The 16,770-nt window shown below is 33.3% G+C and overlaps 1 protein-coding gene across 1 annotated transcript; it reads left to right on the top strand.

Annotated features, from left to right (window-relative positions):
* The first annotated feature begins 3,013 nt into the window (after positions 1–3,013).
* Positions 3,014–16,762, top strand: LOC134699318 (carbonic anhydrase 2-like). Its single transcript, XM_063560931.1, has 9 exons — positions 3,014–3,121; positions 4,526–4,555; positions 4,939–5,109; positions 6,568–6,716; positions 8,316–8,408; positions 13,597–13,660; positions 14,288–14,445; positions 15,340–15,753; positions 16,592–16,762. Exons 1-9 carry the CDS (start codon positions 3,040–3,042, stop codon positions 16,760–16,762), a joined length of 1,332 nt encoding a protein of 443 aa, XP_063417001.1. The 5' UTR covers positions 3,014–3,039.
* The last annotated feature ends 8 nt before the right edge of the window (positions 16,763–16,770 follow it).

The raw sequence follows: 16,770 nt of genomic DNA, 5'->3' as shown, positions 1-16,770 counted from the left end.
AAGTCGTGTTTCGTGTCGACCAAAACCTTGCATGCACCGACTTATGTGCCTGCCAAAGCGGATCAGAATCATGCAAGAACGTTCATATGCATTTCCTGACAGAAGAGGGTTGAGAACTAAATTATATTTGTCAGTAAGGTATGTTGTGCGATTTGCAAATTGAATGTGCATTTCTGATATTGTAGCACGAAGACCTTTATCAAAAATCTAAAGTTTTCACACAGTTAATTGCAGTTTTAGTAATCCAAAATACTTTTTAAAATTGTTTATATGTTCGCGCTGACTTGTGTTCCTTGTAATGCAAGATATAACATATAAAAAGTTTTTTTAAAGCCACATATCAGACTGTGTTTAGACAGTTTATTGTCATTTCGACGTGTACCAACCCTACATTAGTGTACATGACTTAATTATTTAACTTATATTGGTCAATAAAAGATATTAATCTTAAAGCAGTCATATTTTTTCGTTTTGTCGTATTCATTTATTATAGTTTGGATGCATGTAATAATGATTGTTTCTAAAAAGTACTTCTTTTTGAGATAAAATCACTCCCCTTTTTTAAGAAAATGTTTCACTTTATCGATACAGTTTATTTTGGGATGATTTCTTATTTTGTGGATGAAAAATTGAATGAAAAAGCAGAGTCCATGCTGTTTTGCTAAAATAAATATGCGATAAGGTACAATGTATTTTAGTTGTTATCTTATATCCATTGCAATTGTGTTTGGAAACTGGTGGTTCACCTTTAATCTCGATTTCCGAAAAACTATATATTAAGGTTTGACGACCAAATTTATTTTATAAAGAACATATATTTTCGAATCGAATGATATATGATACAGCCGTTTACCATTTTTGACGATTAAATTTTCAAAATGTTCACTCTGGTTACCCTGCTAATATGTATAAACAATTAACTGATTAGTGTCTTGCAATACCAGCTGTATATTTTACAGGCTAGGAAACAAGGTGTATGCGAGCTTTACGCACAACGGTTCATAGCGTTCGAAGAGATTCGGTAAGAACAATCAATATACACTTAAAAGGATATAAAAACATCACATAATATAATATAGTGTGTTCATTTATCATATTTGTTTGCCTATAACTCACGCTACCAATTAGTTAGGTAAAAACTATTGACAGTAAGGGAAATAAGATGATGTTTTATAAGATTTTAATACTTTTTTGTGTCCAGGTGTCAATAACCTAAAATATGGTTATGTGTTGTAATAAAGGCCATGACAAACTAATATGATAATTACTGTTCTTTTCGTGACTTATTTTTCGGAAAACTTTTTGTAAACTTAAAATTGCTAAAAATGTCTGATACCTAAGTTGAGATAAACTAAAAACGAAATGATTTAAAAAAAAAAACCAACAACACGAAAGGTCATTTGAGTTCAAAAAGTATAACACAGAAAGCTTAAGATTTAATTTCAAATTAGTTTAAACAGAATATTTTATTCAAATATAAATTTGAATTGAATTGGGTAACAGTCATAGTCTATGTAAGCCCTCTCCAAAAAACAAGGTAGAATATATTAAATTCAAATAAAGCAACACAGTGACAACACATAAACAATTTTCCAAAAATACCTCTTAGGCTGAATAGCTGACTGGAATGTTGCTTAAAATAGTCAACTCAGGTCAGAAGTATGGATATTCAAAGAATGTTAAAAAATATAAATGTTTGGTCTTATGAATTACCTTCAACATACACTAAGAAAACGCATTACGACAATTAAGATTGAACTCCGATAAAGCAGTCAATCTACCTTTTATCAAAGGTCATCTGCGCGTTTACAAATACACTGTTTCTCCTTGTGGTCGTGTAAGTGTCGTACATTGGTCCGTCGACTTCATAGAGGCAACCGAATAGCAGGTCGTGGTGTATAGAGACATGTACTTACAGACATGCACTCTACCGTCAGGTTTCAATGGGATAATGAATATCTATGATTGACAAACACTCATTGGTCAGATGGGAGTCCGTTTTATTTACTGCCAGTAGACGCTATAAAACGAATTTCGCAGGGACACAAAACGGCACATAACTAAAACAATGTTTGTACAAGGACTTCAAACAGTGCTGATTGTGTTTCAGTACGGAACTGCTTCGTATACCATTACAAGCTGGGTATGCATATTCTGCAGGATAATATAAACGGACAGACATACAGAGATTTGGTGCCTTAAAACATTTCAGTCCCTCATTTTAATAATCCCCCACTTGCGTCAATATGTCAAGACCTTTGTACATGGACGACAACACTAGACCACACAGGGTAGGGATTTTAACCTAGTCCAAATAGCAACAAGCCATTTACACTTTTTTTGGCCTTGTATGTCTCCATAGTACATAAACCCTATCAAACATGTCTGAGATGCCATTGGCGGAAATCTCAATTGCATAGATCCACTTTCACAATATTTTGTCGATTTAAAAGTGGCATTTGTTGTTTAATGCAATAGAGTTCCTCAACTAAAGTTTTGAAGGTTTGTACTAAGAATCATAAGTCGTTATATGAAACTGTACCGGAAGAGAGGTTGTTACACATGCTATTGACTCAAATATTGACATTAAATTTGCCGAGCATACCAAATATTATGTGAAGATAATTTTAATGATATTTGATGATCAATGGTTGTAAAAACAAATCACAGTGAAACTTAAATTACATTTCTGAATTATGTAATTTACACTATTTCTATGAACGAAAAACCTACATGCATAGATCCTTCATAAGTGACATAGATTATATTTGTGGTTTGTTTATGGTATACATAAGCAAAATTGCTATATGATCATGATGCTTGTTAACTTTTTTTCGAGGAATAATTATTTTTTTAAATTTGAAAACAATTCGATGCAATAAAAATAGGTGGTGCTTAACTTTTAGCAGACTGTATATATACCGATCAATTAAGCAATCATTTATTTTGTCCGGCCTGACTATTATCTATAAAACATTGAACACATTTGGATATATTCACAGAATAGGTCATTGTCATATAAGTTTGCGGGGGTCTGCCATGGTGGAGTTAATTCAAATGCATGTGTTCATCTTCTTGATTTTACTCAGTTTCAATTCGTTTCGTGTGTCAGGAAACGTAGGTAAGTCATTTAATAAAATAAATAATAAAACAAACAATATTAAAACAATGTTTGTCCTTTCTTCATGGGTAGTACGGTGTAATTTTTCACCCAGGCAAACTTAATTTCATCGTACTTTATATACCTTTTATAATATAATATTAAATATATGATGGGAATGCTTACCACAGTTATAATATTTTGTAAGTTATAATGTTTTGACCGGTTCGCCCTTCAGTCCGTTCGTCATTCCTGGATTTGTTTTGACATCTGAACTCCTTTAGAACCACAATACGAATATGTGTAGATAAGAGGGATATGTTATGTAGATGTGCATATTGACAGAAAAAAAAGATTTTTTTTTCGTCTAGGAGTTATGCATTTTTGAATTTAGAATTGTGGCCTAAATACAATGTATATATCTACTGTATCAGTTTGACTTGGCAACTCCTCTGAAGTCGAACCGCAGAACTTCATGAAAACTTTGTAGATTACCTGGACATACTTTGTAAATGTGCAAATCGACAGTATATCTGGTTACATTTCTATCAAGTAGAATATTCCTGTGAATTATATGAGATTTATTCGCCCAATGACAATGAGAGGGACATGGCGTATGTCAGCGTGCTTACAAATGTTCTTGAATGTTTTGGGATTTACCATTCACGATTGTTCAGTAACTCAATAATATGGGAAATTTCTTTATTAGCAGAGAGTGTCTTGCGATAGCTTGCTCGTCTCGAGTATGGGAAGTTGTTGGTTCGAACTCCAGCTGAATGGAGACAAAAAACTTGAAAATTGGTTTAAGCTGCTTCTACGCTTAGCATGTGAAATGTTTATGTTCCGTTTTGTGTATATTGGTGTTCCTCCAAAGACCGTGTATATAATTTGCTGTAATTATATGATAGTAGTTAGTCTTTAAAAAAACAAGCAATAAAGCGAATCTTTCAGCCCTTCATAACGACTTGACATGTTACTTGAAAACGGATATCAGTCAGCGACAGCAGCTTCGATAATGGCAGAATTAAAATGATTCATTCAAAATATATTATCGATGTATAATTGAAATCGTTTTAGGAAATATTTGAACTATTTTGTCGTCTTTTCTTAAAAGTGCATTAAATCATTTGAGTTTCATTTTTGTAAAATGAAATGTAATCAGACATATATATGCTGATATGTTAAATTTTCTTTCCTCGACGATTGTCGGTTGAAAGTCAATGGAAAAAAATGCTAAATTAAAAGACTGGTGTGTTGTTCTTTGCACGTTTCATTACTTTTTACTGTTATCAGTGTCGGATATACAAAATAGGGAAATATAAATAATTTTATTTTGTCTAACATCAGAAATAGAGAGATTTGATTTATGTATTGTGATGTATACTGTCTTACATCATATAAAACTTTTATTATTTACGATTGTAGGAAACATTTGGGGATATCAAGATGGCGTACGTACGTAAAATATACATACTAGTTAATAAGTAATAATTAGAATTAACGGGTTTGTATGCCATATAAACATTAAAATACACAATATTAGAATGACGATAAACACAAATCGGGATAAAGATGCACACAGAAGTGAAGATATGACAAGAAAATATATTAGTTTCAAACAAACTTGAAAGAGTAGGTTGTTTTTTTAATTTAATTTCATTTTTAAAACATTTATATTCATATGAAACACTTTTTTCTGTTCTATTGTAAATTAGAAAAATAGAAAAAGCACATTGTATACTAATAGTCTAAGAATTTTAATATTGTAAAAAAAATAGTCTAAACAACTTCACTCGTATGAACATAAAATTAAAATGACTTCAATCTTTATATTTCAGCCCCGCAAAGTTGGCCAAGATTGTACCCAGAATGTTCCGGGAGAAAACAATCACCTATAAACATTGATACAAGACAAGTTGTTCTCGATACCAAACTCGAACCGTTTGATTTCAGTAACATCAACACTATACACGACTCAAGAATGACAATTGTGAATCATGGAAAAACAGGTAAATATCAATAGATTCTGCAACAAAACAATGCTGTTATCATGATTTTTATTCTTTCGAGACATGATACATGTCACAGATTTGTTCCACCTTCAAAAAGTCTTGTAGATCTTGTTAACATTCTGTAAATAAACCATTATGAAACTATAATGCACGTCCATAGTTATATGATCAAGTGGTAGAGTCCCGGCATGCACGTGCAAAGTTATATGATCAAGTGGTAGAGTTTGGACGTGCACGTGCATAGTTTTATGATCAAGTGGTAGAGTTTTGGGCGTGCACGTGTATAGTTTTATGATCAAGAGGTAGAGTTTGTGCGTGCACGTGTATAGTTTTATGATCAAGTGGTAGAGTTTTGGCGTGTACCTGCATAGTTATCTGATCGAGAGGTAGAGTTTGTGCATGCACGTGTATAGTTTTATGATCAAGTGGCAGAGTCTGGGCATGCACGTGCATACTTATTTGGGATCGATACAAAAGTAGAGTATGATGAGTGCATAAATATCTGTACTTGCTTGTTGCAAAACACCTCAAATTAACAATTACAATTATTGCCACATAGCAGGCACATAGGCGTTTAATGTCCATCATGAAATTGGATCCCATTCAGATAAGTACTAAAAGAAATACCAAATTGAATTCAACGCATCATATTGTATAAGAATATAGATCATTGTTATTGACAATATATGTCAGTTTTATTTGTAGATAGGTGTACTATTTTTGTGCTTTGTTTACAATAAAAAAGTTTATTTTCGGTTAACCTTTGGCTAGTGCTATGTTTACTTCACAGGGGAGACATTAATTATTGTATTACATACTTTTATCGTCATATATGATTAATAATATTAGGCTCTGAACTTTTCTTTTTTAGTTTGTGTATGTGCGCGAGGTTCTTTTTCTGATTAGATTCATGATCGACGGGAAATTTCCTTTTTTTCAAAACCAATGATTGTTTTTTTATTGCTTTTCCCATCATAAATTACTTGAAGGAATATATTAAAACTCATTACAAAAACACTAAATATCGATTCTATTAATTATTTTCCCCTCTTAATTCAACCTTGAAGATTTCGAAAAAGAGCAGGCTAATGCCGCTACAAGGCAGCACTCGCACCTGCAAAGTGGAAAGGGATTAATATAAGTTGCAAAACTTTTTTCCTAGTAATCCACTATAAATAAATATATTTAAACTAATTCAAAAGTAATATAAAATAAAAATAAAAATAAAAATAAATTGATAACAGACAATGACCAACTTCTTGATAATTACACTGTTGATGTGTTTTGCTTGTTACTTTCAGAACTCCCCCCCCCCCTTTCATGACATTAAAAAAATGTTTTTCCATCGTATTAATATATTAAGAACTTCACCAAAATTTTATTAGAAAAAAATACAAAAATCAAAACATCAAAATCTTTCAATAATGTATACGTGTGTTTACCTATTTGTTTTAGTTGAGGTAGAAGTTTTGGATGACAATTGTTTTATCACTGGAGGAGGGTTACACGGGAGACACATAGTAAAACAGTTCCACTTCCACTGGGGAAATGCTGATCACAGGGGCAGTGAACATGACGTTAATGGCAAGCAGTTTCCAATGGAGGTATACAAAATAAATACAAAGATAGTCTATAGATATAGGAAGATGTGGTACGAGTGCCAATGAGACAACTCTCCATCCAAATAACAATTTAAAAAAAGTAAACCATTATAGGTCAATGAACGTAGATCATTTTTAATTTTATCTACACTGTGCACCTTTAAAACAAAATTCGTGTAACTTCTGCACAATTGCATATCAAATATTGGGGAGGGATTCGGGTGAGGGTGGGAGATATTTAAGAGTCAAGAACAACATTTTTTTTCAAATTTCTAGCAAAACCGATATTTAATATACACAATTCAGAATCAAAACCTTTCATAGTGAAAACTACATGAAAATATAAAAACGTACGAATCGTAATAAACCGTTTTAATAAGAAAAAGAAATAGAGGGAGGTGTTAGGTATCTTAAAAACACTATAGCATTTTAATATATAATAAGATTAAAGCACTGTTATTTGAAAAAAGCATGGTAATATGGAATAAGACTAAGCATTGTTATTTGGAAAAAGACCAAAGCATTGTCATATGGAATAAGACTAAAGCATTGTAATAAGAAACCAAGCATGGTAATTTGGAATAAGACTAAAGCACTGTTATATGGAATAAGACTAAAGCATTGTTTATATGGAATAACACTTAAGCATTGTAATATGGAATAAGACATACGCATTGTCATATGGAATAAGACTTAACATTGTAATATGGCATAAGACTGTAGCACTGTAATATGTTATGAGACTGAAGCATTGTAATGTGGAATAAGACAAAAAAACTGTTATTGTTTTTATTAATGTGAGATTCTTTATTAGACACGGTGAACAAATTCAATATATGGGCAACTTATGAATTACGAAATATATATTGTTGTTTGATTAAAGAAATTAAAACACCTCTAGGGTTGTTTGCCTTACTCTAAAAACGGCTAAGATATCAAATATCAATACATTCTGTTGAATAGAAACGGTAACATTATAATTTTGTATCAATTTCTATTGATATTTCAACCTTTTTTGCAGAATTATCTTCCTTTGAATGTAAATATGTAATATGGAATAAGACTAAAGCAATGTAATATGGAATAAGACTAAAGCAATGTAATATAGAATAAGACTAAAGCAATGTAATATGGAATAAGACTAAAGCAATGTAATGTGGAATAAAACTTAAGCAAAGTAATATGGAATAAGACGAAAGCAATGTAATATGGAATAAGACTAAAGCATTGTAATATGGAATAAGACTAAAGCATTGCAATATGGAATAAGACTAAAGCAATGTAATAAAGGTGAATACAGGAAGTACCCCGACCATATATAGGCAGTGAATAAATGTTTAAAACTATTGGAATAATCCCCGCTCATCAATCTTATACACGTTTGAAATATATTAACACGCGGTTGCTTTTCATTTTCACCAATCATATTTCTAGAATAATAAATTACACAGTATATTGATATAAATATTAGGAGACGCAATGTTGTATGTAGCTATGATGCATTGAATCGAAATCAAGTAATATCATCTAATAGGTTAGAATGCAGTTTTGATATCAGAGTTACAGTACTGTTCATCATTGTCATTATATGTTTTTTTGCAGATGCATATAGTGTCCTACAGTTCCAGGTTTCGACAGTATAAAGATGCTTTGAACTCGACAGGAGCTTTAGCGGTCATTTCTTTCTTAATTGACGTAAGTATGGTAACTGTTTCAGTTTAAACATTTTAAAGTTTAAACAAAGTTTAATCATTTTAAACTATTAAAATAGTGAAATGTAACAATAATCTCATCATAAATTCCATGCAGGATTGACATTTTGTATTTTCGCCAGATGCGCGTTTCGCCTACAAAAGACTCTATCAGTTAAGCTCGAACAAAAAACTAGAGGATCTTGATAGCCTGTGTCGTTCACCTTGGTCTATGTGCATATTTAACAAAGGACAAAGATAGATTCATAAAACAATTGTGTTTTGGTGATGGTGATGTGTAGATCTTACTATACTGAACATTCTTGCTATTTAGGAGATAACTGTATTGTATTTTAAGCTTGGCCTTCGTAAAACGTCGATTTTACTGTCGCAAATTGAGTTTACCTAGCGACGCGGAGCGGAGATAGGTAAACGGATATTTGCGACTGTAAAATCAAGTTTTACGAAGGCCAAGCTTAAAATACAATACAGTTATCTCCATTCTAATGCCACATATTAACATAAATTTCATTTAATAAATATTTTGGCTTGAAAATGCCATAACTGAAAAAGTCCGCGAAACTGTTGCATCGTCTTTATCATTTAAACAATGTGGTGTCATATGTATGCTCTGGTTGTCAAACATTAATACTAAACGTATTTCTACCTTTCGTACGCTTCAGAATGGTTTCAATATAGACAAAAAGAAGATTTTGAGGCTCGGAATGTGACTATCTTGTTTATTTTTTGAGAAATTACGAGGAAATTACATATCCAAAAAATATCAGAATTTAAAATGGTGGCTTTCTTAGTTACGGACGGGTAGAACGTGGAATCTAACCCCTCAAAATATTTGTCAACGCCCAATGAAAATTGTCGTTACAAACTTATTGCATTAGAATTACAATTGTCTCTATCTATAATAAACTTAGCCCATTAGTTACAGAGGAAAATATTTTGAAAAAAATAACTAAAATGTACCAAATTAATGAAAATTGTGAGAAAATTGACTATAAAGAGCAATAACTCCTTAAAGGGTCAACCATTTCGGTCATGTCGACTTATTTGTAGATCTTATTTTGCTGAGCATTATTGCTGTTTACAATTTATCTCTATCAATAATAATATTCAAGATAAAAATTTGACAAATTGATTGCATCCAAAATTACTAGCGTATTGGCAGCGTGATTTTTTAACACTCCCGGTGTACGTCGGAGCTATACCCTGATGTGTGACGCCGGTGTTATATAGTCATTCTTCCCCCATGCCAGTTTTTCCCCCGGGGGAAAGACTAGCATGAGCCAATCTTTCCCCCGGGGAAATTTTGGATCATTGTCATTCTTCCCCTGCGGAAAGTTGACAATACGTATACATATAGTCACTTTTCCCCCATGCCAATCTTTCCCCCATCATAGATTTCACTATGCTTATATAGAGTCTTGAAATTAAACCGAACAGTGTTAGAATTAGATTTATTTATAAATATACAAATTTGTTGTTCATTTACATTTACACAAACCTGTCCACAGGTTTATCAGTCTGTCTATGAGTCAACAAGTCTATCTTTCTGTTCAACAGTCTTTCTATGTGTCCCCTAGTCTTTTAACATTTTAAAATGACTGTCTATATGTCCGCATGCAAGGAAAAAACTACTGACTGACCAGAAGTGGTTAAAGTAATAGTATTTATTTGAATGATACCAAGGGTCCACGAAAGAGAACGGATGTGATCAGAATGTGCTTCGTGTGAATAAATATATAACATGTATATAGATATAGGAAGATGTGATATGAGTGACAATGAGACAACTCTCCATCCAAATAACAATTTATAAAAGTAAACCATAAAAGGCCTTCAACACGGAGTCTTGGCTCACACCGAACAACAAGCTATAAAGGGCCCCAAAAATCACTAGTGTAAAACCATTCAAACGGGAAAACCAAATGTCTAAGTTATATAAAAAAAGCGAGAAACGAGAAACACGTATAAATTACATAAACAAACGACAACTACTGTTCATAAGATTTCCGACTTCGGACAGGTGCAAACATTTGCAGCGGGGTTAAACGTTTTAATGGTACAAAACCTTCTCCCCTTTTCTGAAACAATAGTTTAACATCACAACATAGAAAAACACATATAAATACATATCAAATGTATATTCACACGATGAAGCTTTGGTAACTATAAGCTGAAAAAAGTAACTATCATTTAAAAAATCTTATCGTGACGTCGCCGACGTTATATTACAAGGCGGAAAATTTAGCTTATCGGTCGTCCCACTGTCTATATCACTCAGTTCAGCTCTTAATATTATTCCGTATCATGTCTTTGTGACGTCAAATACGTTGACCCGGCCTTAATAACTTTGACCCGGACTTATCAGCGACGTCATAATGTTTGAACCGACGTTAATAACTTTGACCCGAACTTATCAAGTCATCTTTTGAGTGCTGGTGAAACAAAGAAAACACTTCCGAAACACACAAATATAGCCCGATAAATCGATTATCAGATTATCTGCATATTGATATTGTAAAATATCAGCTGCTTGACATAATATGAAGGCTTTTTGATCTCGTTCGCTACGCTCACTCGACAAAAAGCTTCATATTATGCCTCGCAGCTGATATTTTACGATATCATCATGCAGATAACCTGATAATCGGTACTTATCATGCTACTTACGGGGGAAAAATTGGCCTGATCCTAGTTTTCCCCTTACAACGCTGAGGGGGAAAAGTGGGATCATGCCAATTTTTCCGGGGGGAAATATTGGATCGATCCAGTATTTCCCCCCGGAAATTTTAGCATGGGGGAAGAATGGCTATAGGACACCGGTACAACACCTATTGGTTTATTCGTTACAGATTGGCAGTTCTACTCTTGACATGAGTTATCTCCCTTGTAACACTCTTTTGGTCATTGATTTTTTCGTTACAGATTGGAGGTGCTACACTCGACATGAGTTATCTCCCGTCTAACGCTCTTGTGATCATTGCTTTTATCGTTACAGTTAAACGGTGCTAACACCTCGACATACGTTATCTCCCTTCCATCGCTCTTGTGCTCATTGATTTTGTCGTTAATGCCCGCGTCACACTGTCCCGATTTTTATATACGATGGACACCGAATGCGAAAATTGTAAGTTCGTACGAAGTTGGTTCCGATCGCATTAAAATACCAAAAAGTGACCGAAGCAAGTACGATAAATAACGAAGTCTATACGATGGTGCCGAAATTATATACGATAGCAAAAGATGGACATACGAAGGTGAACCGAAGACGGGTATTTAAGCTTCATATCTCAGCAGAAGCCTACACGATGGATCACGAAGGCTACACGATGGATTACGAATGCTACACGATGGATTACGATGATGTCGCGATGGCCATACGATGTTTAATTTTTAAAAAACTTAGTTTATTACCCCCCTCGCCTACTACATGTAAGTTGCGTGAAGTAAAAATTGTTATGGACTCTCTGGAACCAAAATGCTCAAAACTTGGTATGGTGTTACTCGTTAAAAATTTCTTAAGCGCTATTGACTTAAAAGTTCAAAGGTCAAGGTCACAGTGGCAGTTATAATACAAGGCAATATCACCCTTTAGGACACTCTAAAACTAATAGGCTTCAAAAGATTTTAACCACATTTGGTATATTGTTCCTCCTTGTAATGATCTGACATTTTTACGTTCAAGGCCAAAGGTCAAGGTCATGCAGATGGACTTGTTTTTTCTCCTTGAAATAGCATAATACACAGGAAATTGGTTGCTATTTTTTTAACTGCTGATTCTTAAGACAATATCAAAGGTATTTCCAGTTACTGAGTGATTTGGTTGATTTCTGAAAAAATAGTTTATGTATCAAATATGCATATTCAGTTTACCATTTTCTGTATGTGTCATGTACAAACATAGTGTCCATATTTGTCCCCAATATGTAACATACGAGGGGATGCCACGCTCGGCATTGCCTTGTTTGAACTGTAAAATGTGTAAACTAGTCTGAATAATCACCCGTATTATGCCCATGTTGAATGATCTATCTTAAAGATAAGGTAATGGGTTCGTTGATCCTTTTTATTCAAAAAGAGCTCTTTACAGGAGAATATGAAAATAATATAGACAAAAGGAAGGATGTGGGGAAAGCAACAAATGCGGCAAAATACGACATATAGAAAACAAAATGGTTATGGAGTAAACATTCGTGTGACAACGACTCAGACGATACATAAAAAATCAGAATAATGCAGAAAAAGTTGTTTCCCTATATAAGTGTACCTGCAGTGTTGGTGGACGAGTCGCGTTTATGATTTTCATTATGTTAATTGATATGAAAAATTTACAAAAAATATTATTTTACTTGTAAAAGTAAATCCTGAGCCTGTAATAGTTGCTTTTCTTGCTCCATTTGAATTAATAGAAACAACGCTGTCGTCTTTCTTGTTCTCATTGAATTATATGATATGAGCTCCATGTTTTGTGAACGTCTTTCTTAATTGTCGTATTTAACTGACCAGTGCATATCGCGCATGGCACTTTAAATGTATTTTAGCGCGGAAATTAACTTACATTTAGCTGGATTTATTGCCGTCGTAGTTCAATCTTGTCGCCTTCGTACTTTCATTCGATGGCAACACGACGGGATTACGAGGTCTTCACGAAGTCCTGTTGCTATCGTAAGACCTTCGGGTAGCTTCGTGATTCATTAGTGTAGACATTACAATGTCAAAACTGCCCGATAGAAACGATGGAAACACGAATTCAATACGATGTTCAAAGATGCATTCCCGGTGACATTACGATCGTGAGGATTGTGATACGAACTCAATACGAACCCTCAACATCGGACGCACCTTCGGGGATTTTTTAACATGTTAAAAAATTTAGAACCTTCCCGAAGTTGTCCCCGAAGGCTAGAAAAAGTGGCCGATGGTTAAAGATGGCACTTCGATTAGCCCGATCTGGATACGATCAGTCCCGATTTTGAAAATTTCCATTATCGTGTTGCCATCGGCGTAAATATCGAGACAGTGTGACGCGGGCATAAAGATTTGCGAGATATGAGTTATCTCCGTTGTAACACTCTATTGATCATTGCTTTTGTCATAACAGATTGGCGGTGCTACACTCGACATGAGTTATTTCCCTTCTTACACATTTCTGCTCATTGATTTTATCGTTACAGATTGGCGGTGCTAACACCATGTTTGATGAGATATGTGATTGTTTTGCTCAAATAATCCGCGAAGGTAAATACTATATACTAGTATATTATCAGGCCTGAGACAAACCATCAACAAACCGGTGATTTCAAATTTCACAAGAAAAAAAAGTATTTTTTAGGATATTCAGCATTGTTTGGCTTTGTGAGTCTCTGACTTCCCTCGACTATTTTGTTAACCATCTCTTATTCGTTTGTGTGTGAGCATAACTCTTTACCTCACAAACGGTCAATAATCTTTAGATCAATAACCTGTTATCAATGAAAAACACAAATCATTAGTCATGTTTTTATATTTGTAAATACATATTCAGTATTTTTGTGATTTACTTTTTATGTGCTAGAACTAATGCTCTCTCTTAAAATACACAAGTCAGCCATTTACCATCGCCCACGTCCGACGTACTATCATCGTTTCTCAAGACCATACTCGCTTATGGTGAAAATTTCTCGACAGAAAGGGTATCGAGCCAGGAACTGATTTATTTGCAGTCCGATGCGCTAACAACAACACCACGTCTCTTTATATGTATGTAATACTAAATATTATCCAATGATTTTTTCCCGACAAATGTAATAGAATTACTATTGTAAGCAAACTATGAGATTTATATTTATTCTTCTTGCTTTGAATGATTTTAAAATTTATTTTTAGATGATAATGTAACAATGCCAATATTTTCTATGACGTCACTGTTTCCGTCACCACATGATGTGTACTACAGGTATTACGGTAGTTTGACGACGCCACCATGCCTCGAAAGTGTTATATGGACTGTATTTAAATCACCTATTTCTATTTCAAAACAACAGGTAGTACATCGCATTAATCACCATAAATCTAACATCATCTTACAACAAAAAGAGAATTACAACGAAATATGTATCCTCCGTCCTTGAGTTACCGTTAATGCCTTTCTAATTATAATGTATTACATGTGCACTTTCATATTATCATTATTTATGTACAAATACTTATCAGAAAAACATCAAACAAAATCACAGACCGGATGTTGCATGTATTCCCTCATTTAAGAAAAGCTGAACTTTATTTTTGATTTCATATACTTTTGAAACGCTTGATTTGAGAAAACTATTTTAAAAACTTTACAATATTATTCAAAACGAATATCAAAAAGTAATAGTGTATTTGCCAATTACCGATTTAATTATTTTATCACACTATTTTTGAACAAATTACTTCCCTTCAGCAATCGTAGACTGGTTCAAAACAGGACAAAATTTGTTTTTGCCAACGCAAGTCATGATGTATTGAAAGTGATATATCGGTTGGTTAACTCATTTTTCATTCAAAACAATTGCTGATGTCAAAAGTATTTAACTTAAAAACAAAATTAATTAATGGAATTAAAAGATTTTAAAACCTTTGAGATTACTAACATTACGCTCAGGAAAATTTCATCTGTCTGATAGCTCTCCAATGTATAATAAAAATTAATGTCCTTCATAAGGGAGACAAATAAAAAAGGGGCCTCAATTTACACGGTCAATTACGGGAATTGGCAAAAAGACTATTAACGCTCACTGTAGTTATTGGCTTTGAATAAATCGTTTGTTTATTGAAATGATTAAAGGAGATGATGGATACATACAAAATGTATTACTTAAGTTGTCAAAGATAAAGTAACACCAAATTGGGGTATATTTTTTATTCTAACATGCAAATAATTATATATCTTATTTCAGATAAATTTATTCCGTTTTCTTGGAAACCGTCATATAAACAAACATCGTGATTTAGCTGACAATTTTAGGCCATTGCAAGCTTTATATGGCAGAAAAGTATATACCAACAACATACGTGGAATGCCTTTAGGAAGAGGCCCTAGGGCGAAGGCGCGCATTGTGAAAATAACTAAATCAAGGTACAAAGGTGTCAAACTACGACGCAAGGTGACAAAGAAAAGCAAACGACAATTCAACCTTTCTTCAAATCGTAAGACAAACATTCGAGATTTTTTTCCTAATACAAACATTATGACAGCTCGCAATAAAAAATCATTGGATAAATATATCAATAAACTATCAAATCAGCTGAAAACAGAACTACGTGGTGTCAATGGAGATAAAATAGTAAACAGAAATCAGTTACGGAATCTGGTAAAATTTTACCGGAAGGATAAACATATAAAAGTACGAACTTATATTAGCATTTACACAGGTAAACTCTCCAACCAAGTTACAATTTGTAAAAGTAAACCATTAAAGGTCAAAAGTACGGCCTTCTAAACTGAGCATTAGCTCGCACCGAACAGCAAGCTATAAAAGGCCCCAAAAATTATCAGTGTTAAACCATTCAAACAGGAAAAACAACGGTCCAATCTATATGAAAAAAGAGTAACGAGAAACGCTTATGAACCACATCAACCAATGACCTTCAGTGAATTTGAGGTTCCTGACTTATTAGGCTTGTTCACAAGGTAACAATCTTTCAACAGGAAGAAATAATTCTGGTAACCTCCGTTTTTCCTTTTATGGGCTAATTCTTCATTCAATAATAGAGGAGTTTTGTATTTTGTAAGATTTTTTTTCCCTCTCAATATTTGGTGTTTGTGAATTAATGAAGTACATGTTTGATTCCGTTCAAGGGTTTTCTCAACAGAAAATTTCAAATTTCACTTGAAAATAGTTAAAAGTAAACCAAAATAATGTCATGGATATTAAAAGAAATGCAACCGAGCGTATAACATGTACAATGTGGATCCAAATTAGAAACCTTTCATGCAATTTCACCTTATCCGCCTTAAAGGCTTCAGAGATAAGGCCAAATAGATTTGTTTTGCAAATATTGTAAATAAATTTCTGTAAATATTCTGCCAAAAATCATTAATTATTATTCAAAATTTGAAACTGTATCATGAGTTGTAATGTTTAATAAATATAAACTTCTATAATTATATACCTTTCATAGTAAAGAAATTTTAACTGTATATTTCAGTCCCCTATTTATACTCTGTACGACAAGCAGGTGATCCGGATTCCGCACACCAACAAGCTATTTCTAACAAACAAATACGGTATCAACAGTAACAGGTACCACAAATCCAAGAAAGTTCAGCAAAGACGAAAATACAGTTCTATGATACAACAACGTACACATGGTTATTAAACTCCATA

The sequence above is a fragment of the Mytilus trossulus genome, unplaced genomic scaffold (assembly GCF_036588685.1).
Source record: "Mytilus trossulus isolate FHL-02 unplaced genomic scaffold, PNRI_Mtr1.1.1.hap1 h1tg000050l__unscaffolded, whole genome shotgun sequence".
NCBI lineage: Eukaryota > Metazoa > Mollusca > Bivalvia > Mytilida > Mytilidae > Mytilus > Mytilus trossulus.
The sequence above is the reverse complement of the archived record's forward strand: the minus strand, read 5'-3'. Positions and strand labels throughout refer to the sequence as shown.

What these genes read in the sequence shown, in the direction of transcription:
- LOC134699318 (XM_063560931.1), top strand. Translation starts at nt 3,040, where the DNA reads ATGGTGGAGTTAATTCAAATGCATGTGTTCATCTTCTTGATTTTACTC. An exon ending in TCGTGTGTCAGGAAACGTAG is followed by an intron (nt 3,122 to 4,525) that starts GTAAGTCATTTA and finishes TTACGATTGTAG; the next exon opens with GAAACATTTGGGGATATCAA. An exon ending in TGCTCAAATAATCCGCGAAG is followed by an intron (nt 13,661 to 14,287) that starts GTAAATACTATA and finishes ATTTATTTTTAG; the next exon opens with ATGATAATGTAACAATGCCA.